The following is a 7,921-nucleotide window of genomic DNA, read 5'->3' on the forward strand; positions in this document are numbered from 1 at the left end:
ATCTCTTTTATTCCTAATTTTTTTGAAAACCTATTTCATTGTTTATCTTTTTTGACATAGAAACATTGAAAAAAATATTGAGCGTAGTATTAGTACTAAAGTATTAAATATGATTTAATACTAATACTATAGTATTAAATATGATGTTTAAAACATTGGACATAATCAAACACAAATAGACAACATTTTAACTGAAACTATTATAAATATGGGTAGCATATCAATACTTAATTACTTATAATAAGTAATTCTTATAAATCTTTAGTTATGTTGGTCAGAAGAAAAAATAATAATTTCTTCATTAGCTTCATGTGCGATTATACTTGGTAATAATATTTTTTTTTTAAATAAGAACTTATTATATGAGGTAATTTATTATTTATTTCCAAAGGTGGGCAAGGCTTAATAAAAAGTACGAACTAATAATTAACTTAAATTAATAATAATTAACTCAAGTAAATAGTTAAAAAAAAAAGTTCAATAAGTTAGAAGTTAACAGTGAATAAATCTTAATTTTAACTTAATAAGTTAAGTTATATGGAATAATAAAATTAAAATAACTATGCTTAAATAACGATAATCTATTTTTTTAAATTAATATGTGCATCACATAAAGAGAGAAAGCGTTGTTTCTAATTTTCTAAAATAATAATAATAAACAATTTTATCATAATGTACAGTCCACATACGTATTTTACTTTACATGATTACCAGGGTTGGATTTTATAGCATTTGCATATTTCTTATGAAATGCTTAAAAAAATAGCAGAGTAAGCTAAAAATGTTTTTCGTGATATAGAGAACTCAAATCAAAAATTTTATTTTGCATATTTTTCGATTTTTTAGTTTTCAGTGCTTTTTTTAGATTTTTTTCGATTTTTACCTATTATGAATCGAAATTGGTCATATTTTATGAAATTATATTTTAGTAAACGTATTTTTGGATTTTCTTTAATCGTATTATTACGATAATTTCGTATTAGATATTTGATTCTAACTTTTAATTTTTGTTATCTGCTGATTTTGTTGGTTATTCTTGTCGATTTCTACTGTGATTATTAATCGCCGATTATCAACAAACGAGCGTTGAATGCGTTGTATAGTTAATTCATTTGGATTCTAATTAGAGTGACCAAATTATTCCACATCTTAAGTAACTACCTATAAAATTTATAAGTGATTAAAAAATTATTAATTAATAAACTTCCTTTTTTTGCATATTTTGTTGTTTTTATTGCATATTTTTAGCTCATATTTAGCGATATTTAAGGTAATATTATAGCGCATATTTGTGTAATTTTAAGTGCTATAAAATCCCAACCCTGGTGATTTCTAAATATTTAAACTATACACAATTTCTCAATTACATTTAACACAATATATGCATTTTTCTTTTTTTTTTTTATCAAATAGCATTTATTTAAGGTTATGTAATATTATGCCTATCTAATATATTAAAATATATCGACATATAAAATTATTCTTTCAACAAAAATAACAAATGTTTGTACTATAGTATTGGCTTATTTTAATGTTAACTTTAATATTATTAGTTTACGTATAAAATCATTAAATTTCAATTTTTTTTTTACTTAATGGATTATTTTAAATCAACTGAAAAGCTAAGTTATTTAAACTGACAATCAAACTAGAAAATTATTTCAAACATTAAGTATAAGTAGTTTAATTATAATTAGTTGTTTGTAACTTTCCTTTTAATATAGGCTAATCCCAATTAATCTTATATTTTTACCAAAGCGTGTAGTTATAACTCTGAATTAAAAATAAATAAATATTTTAATATGCATAACATGAATAAAAATAAAAAAATTTTGTTGTCAGTGTTGGGGAGTAGAATGTAATGCACTCTTACCAAGTGAGACTTAATTTGTGCATACCAGTGTTGGGTAGTAACGTTACGTAATTTCGTTAGAATTATTTCGAAGTAACGAAAATGTAATGGAAATTACTTTTGAAAATATATAATAACTTTTCTATATAATAACGCGTTATAGTTTCAAATTATTAAGTACCTATTGTGAATTGAAAAAAAATACATACCTACGTGCGAGTAATATATGTGCGGGTATTATTATGTTCACCAATCTAATATGTATATGATATATTTAATTTTAACTCGGCACAATTCAGTTTTCAATGGTTTTGATATTTGAAATGTCTAATTGTACCGTAAATCACAAGAACAGTTAATTAAATTTATTGTTCCTTTAAATAGGTTTCCTATGAAAATAACTTGTGTGGAAGACTAAATTTTATATGATCCTATTAACTATACAGGTTTCATAAAGAATTTGCTTGTTCAATTTGCCTGCAAAAGATTATTGCCAAGAATTTTTTAAAAAAAATGTATTTTTGTAACTAGAATGTAATGAGTTGCTTTTCTATTTGAAAAGTAAAGTAATTTCATTTCAATTTTATTTGAGTAACAAGGAAAGTAATTTAATTACTTTTTAAAAGTAACTTACCCAACACCGGTGCATACCTTGAACAAGTAGTATTTGCACAACTATGGTTAAACGAGTTCTTTTTTTGTACAATTAAATTTCTATTACTTCTAATACTTCTTTCCACTTCTGTGTGTTATATAACAAATACTTCTAAAAAGGTCCACAATATGTATACACCTACTTCCAAGCTTACCCTTGTTAATAATATCATCTTCTCTGATACCATAATATGATGTTTAAGTCAGTTTATTAAAATAACAATCAGTATTGAATTCTTTTAGAAGCTATAAGAAAAATCAGAAGTTTTCAAGATAATTAAAGGAATTATTAGTTAAAAAATTTGAAATTTTGTTGAATTAATTTATTCTAAACTATTCAATAACTACATATTAAAATACATGGGAAACTTAGGTATGTTTTATACTAATAAACAAGTTGATATATAAAATATTTATATTTATATAAGTATCTACAATAATTTCTAAACAATTAGCACATCAAACACCAAAGAATAATAAACTAAATATTTCTATTAAAAGTTCCTTTTAAGCTAATCAGGTAATGTATATTTAGTAATTCAATTACCAAAAAGTATTATACTAATACAAGTATGATGAAGTTATTATGAGGCGAAAATTTTATTTTGGTGATTATTATAAAATATTTGATGTAAGGAGCTATGTATATATTATTAATATAATAATGTTAAAAATCATATTAATATGATTTTTTCAAATCATTATAATAATTTCAAAGTTGCCCAAATAACAATACTGTATTAATACAATTATATTTTTATAATATATTTATATTAAATTAATAGTTATTGTGTAATATTACTTATTATGTTTGTAATTTTATTGTAATGTTATAATATTGTTCTTTTGCTACATGGGATAAGGAATTAGTTATTTTCTTAAAACTTAAGTTAGTTACAATGCATTGATTTTTCAACGGAAATTATATATTTTTACAAGAAGTATCTTCAAAACATAACAAGATGGACATGCGTTCTATGGATACCCATATGAGTCTTGTACGGTAAGTATAAAAAACTGAGGAACACTCGGACAGAGCAATATTTACCAACAATTGTATTAAATAGTAAATACATAATTACTATTATGAGTATTTATGCCTATTGCTTGTTTGAAATAAGGAAGTTTAGGTAATTACATATTTATATTTTCCCTGAAATTACATCGTTGATATGTCTGTTATTGTTAATAATTGATAATAATAAAATCGCCAGAACAACAAATCTAATGTCAAATGTATGCGTACTGTGTGTTTCCTAAAAACCACACTCTATAGTGATATACAACAAAACCTCATTATAACAACCCCCCCCTCCCACCATATAAGATGGATATCTACTTACAACAGAAACTAATCCAAATGACACTTTTGTGTACAGCAGAGCGGACCCACTTGCCAAACCTTTTAATTTAGTAATTGTATAAACTATATGTCTTTATAAATTGTTTACGCGTTTATAAGTTATCACCACATGTTTAAAAATAAAATAAAAATTGTGTCGTCAAAATTAATATTATATTATGATGTTAATTTAATTCATACCCTTCTTGTAATGTTTGCCTATTATCATTGTGATGGTCAGTTTCATGAATAATTTCCTGTTTTATCATTCCATTTAAAACTTGATTATCAATGTTTTCCTGTTTAATACTTCCATTGTATTTAAATACTTGATCGTCACATCTTATAAGAGGAATTGACAGCACTCTAGAACCATGCATTATATCATCGTACCTAAAAGAATTTGCAAAAATAATTGAAGAATACATTCAATATCAAAACAACTAGTTTTATAAAATTAAATTCTTTCAAAATGTAGGTTAAAATTAAATTTTGTAATGCTACACTATTTATAATGTATTTTCTCACATGGACTTTATTGTGCATTCATCAATAGTTGTTCTTAATGGTTCCATATTTGTGTCCTCTTTTTTGTCTGTTTTTCAATAAAATACTGTGAACATGAACCATTACAATTAGATAAGTACATTTTATATCAGACCTGTCTTTTGATCATAAAATGGGTTTGTGGAGGGAGCGTTTACAAATTTTTTTGTAAAACATTTTCTTTGGACTGCCATAAATAAAATGAAAACACTGATATGTATTTAAAATTGAATAAAGAGTCAGTATTTAGTACCCATTTAGAAATTGTTTTACTGTTTGAATACATTTTCACCATATCCCCCCCCCCCATGGTTTCATTAACTTGCCATTTCAATACATACGCTAAGCTGAAACCCTCGGTACCTCACTGATGTCTTTGCTTTTATATACATAATAAGTTTCCCAGAGTCCCAACAATCAATAATATCAAGAGGAAAAATGTTCCATTGCTAAAAAAACCCTTTATACACATTAAAGCTGGAACGTTTATGTTAAATTTTAAACTGATATTATTTAAATGTTTCTGGAGTAATTGGGCTTGCTCTGCAATGGATTGAGCCAGTTTGGAGAAGCAGTTTAAATTTAAATAAATTGTTAAACATTAGTATTAATTATTTTATTTTGGCAAGAAATTTGTCTGTCAAAACCGGTGTAAATAAAAAGTTGTATGTAACAGACATATTATGAAAAACTATGTTTTTCTGAGAAAAGTATAGTAGAGTTGATCTATTAATGTTATATAGAGATTAAAGATAAATATGTAAGATTGTGTATAACCGGTAACTAGCATTTAGAATTTTACCAAACGTTTGACCAATTGCGTTTCATTTTATACCTACATAGAAAACATGATTTCAGTCTTCGGTACATTTTCAATTTTTATTTACTAACTAAAATTTTGATATGATCTTCTCATATCAACATTACTACGGTCTACGATTACATTTTAGTTTAAATTCCTATACAGAAAACATTGAGTGTGGAATTTAATTTTGATTTATCAACTATAAACTATTGATGTTATGATATGAGATAAATTTATTACTACTTACAAGGTACTTACTGCTCGTTCACGCTGGATAAATTATTAGTTGATATTATTACCACAGTCCACAATACTATTTCCAAATTTCCAATAATCCGCACCAACGCTAATATTAATAATTAGATATTACCAAAAGGCAAAGCGCACAGACACAACAAACATAAGTTATAGTGCTCTGGGGGCGCCGTCAGCGTAGACGCCACGTCATGATGAGTGGCGGGTCGGTGTCGCCAACCTAGCGGGGGAAAAACATGAGACCGGGGATTATGGCGGAGAATAATCTATGACCACGGTTTTGTTAACGGGGGAGGGGGGATATAAAATATTTTCGTACATAATATGTATAGGTATATAAGCTTTATTCTACTAAATTTACAAAACAAGATTTAATTTTCTTGATGACTGTGCCATTGCATCAATTACTTCATAAGGGTTCACTTGTATTGTCCTATAAACAGACAACATTACAAGTCCATTCAGTCGCTTCTATCCCAGATAGCATTTTCCTAATGTTAATATTTCATTAACAATATATCTTAATTATTATGAGAAAATTAATAATATAACATCAAATAGTAGTTTTATGAAATAATAATTTGGATATATTAATTATATAACATCGTAAACGAAATAATTAAATAATATTCTAAACATATTATTATTATGTTATTAAAAATGAAATGATAAAATAAGATTTCGAGCATAATAATATTGTATTATAAAAAATGTATTGTTTTCAGAATATTTTGAATGTGTTGACAATAAGACATCATAAACAATATAATACAATAATATTCTGAACAAATAATTATTATGTTATTTAAATCTAATTATTTATATAGCATTTGAAATATATGTATAAATATAAACTACATATATTATATATACTTATTTTACCAAATTATATACACAATAATATACTCATTATAATATTGAATATGAAAATTATGAAAAATACAAATTGACGACGAACTTAACCATACAATAGGTAATTAACCAAATCAAAAAAAGTGCACAATTAAAGCAATAATATTACCAATACAAATATTGGCGCGCACAAGCTGCAGGTGACTGATGTAGCCGTGTGGCGTGTCATCGTTATAGGTTAGGTTATCAATGCTACATTATTAAAATGTAGCATTGATTGTAAAAACGATTGATAATAAGTCGTAATTATATGGATCCATATAATATTTTATACGTATTTGGTACACGGAATGTTCGAGGCGTTATATCTATATAGTTTTTTTCGAATTATTGAGGTTTTCGAGTTATTGAGATTCCACTATATGTATATACCTATATATATTACAATAATACCTATGCGTGGCTATATATTGTTATTAAAATTATATATTAATATAATTATATATAATACATTAATACTATAATAAATTATAATATAATATGATGTTAAATTCGCGGTTACTATTAATAAATAATTGAGCCCTTTTAATATATATATGGGCTATGATATAGGTAGGTTATACCCATGGTTGAAATATAGGTACATTAATATACAAAATATAAATTCAAACATAATAATAAATCTGTACTTTGGACCACCATCCTCTCCGAAAGACCCCATTTTTATTTTGAAATATTCACAATAGATTTCATACATTTTAGAACGTTTCTATATAAGTGTCCTAATTCCTCAAACACAGTTCATTAACATTTTTGATTAAAAAGATATTTCAAATTGATAAACATAATAATATAAACATTACCTATAGGTACAGGTATTATATTAACTATTATAAGGTTCAGAACGTCCACTAGAAAATTTAATTCGTTCACGTTTACTTTCATATTTTTTTTTTTAATGAATACAAAAAAATAAATATACCGATTACCTATATAATATATTTCGATCCGTGCCAACTGGAATTTTACGTATTTTATTTTTATAATTCGTAATCAAATAAATATAATAAGAATATTATAATGGATAAATTATAATTGTTATATAATATTATCCATACTATAGTTTGATTAATCAGTATTTATTAAATAGTAAATACATTTTAACGTCTTAAAAATAGTTCAAATTCATTAAATATTTAAACGACGTTCTTTCCAAACACTGACTCTATATTATGAACTTTTTCATTTCTAAATATTGCACTTGAAAGTTGAAACGAAATTGAATGAACCAGTACAGGGAAACCACTTGTATTGACAATTGTTTTGAAATATTGAATTAAAAAAATAATTGACAAAATTTATGATATTATATTATTGGAACCAAGTCACTTTGATCATTCATCTACAGAAAAAAATACTGAAGATATATTCCAAATGGAACTATCAAATCTTCCATTGGAAACAGAAGATGAGCTGGAGGAATTTGAAAAAAAACTTACAGACAATAAAGAATTTAGAATGAAACTGGTAAAAATAAAATTCTGAATATGCTATACTTATATTAATAGTTTTATAAATTATCAATTGTGTACAGATTGCAGAGCTCAAACGTTTT

General features: G+C 25.0%; 1 protein-coding gene across 1 annotated transcript in view; it reads right to left on the reverse strand.

Annotated features, from left to right (window-relative positions):
• Window positions 1-4,423, reverse strand: part of LOC103310745 (zinc finger protein 664-like) — a 10,919-nt gene extending 6,496 nt beyond the window's left edge. The window contains exons 1-2 of the mRNA XM_008190015.1: window positions 4,377-4,423; window positions 4,050-4,241 (exon numbers count right to left, since the gene is read on the reverse strand). Coding sequence (XP_008188237.1) covers window positions 4,050-4,241; window positions 4,377-4,423 — 239 coding nt within the window. The remainder of the gene's footprint in view (window positions 1-4,049; window positions 4,242-4,376) is intronic.
• Window positions 4,424-7,921: the final 3,498 nt, after the last annotated feature.

The sequence above is a fragment of the Acyrthosiphon pisum genome, chromosome X, assembly GCF_005508785.2.
Source record: "Acyrthosiphon pisum isolate AL4f chromosome X, pea_aphid_22Mar2018_4r6ur, whole genome shotgun sequence".
Lineage (NCBI taxonomy): Eukaryota > Metazoa > Arthropoda > Insecta > Hemiptera > Aphididae > Acyrthosiphon > Acyrthosiphon pisum.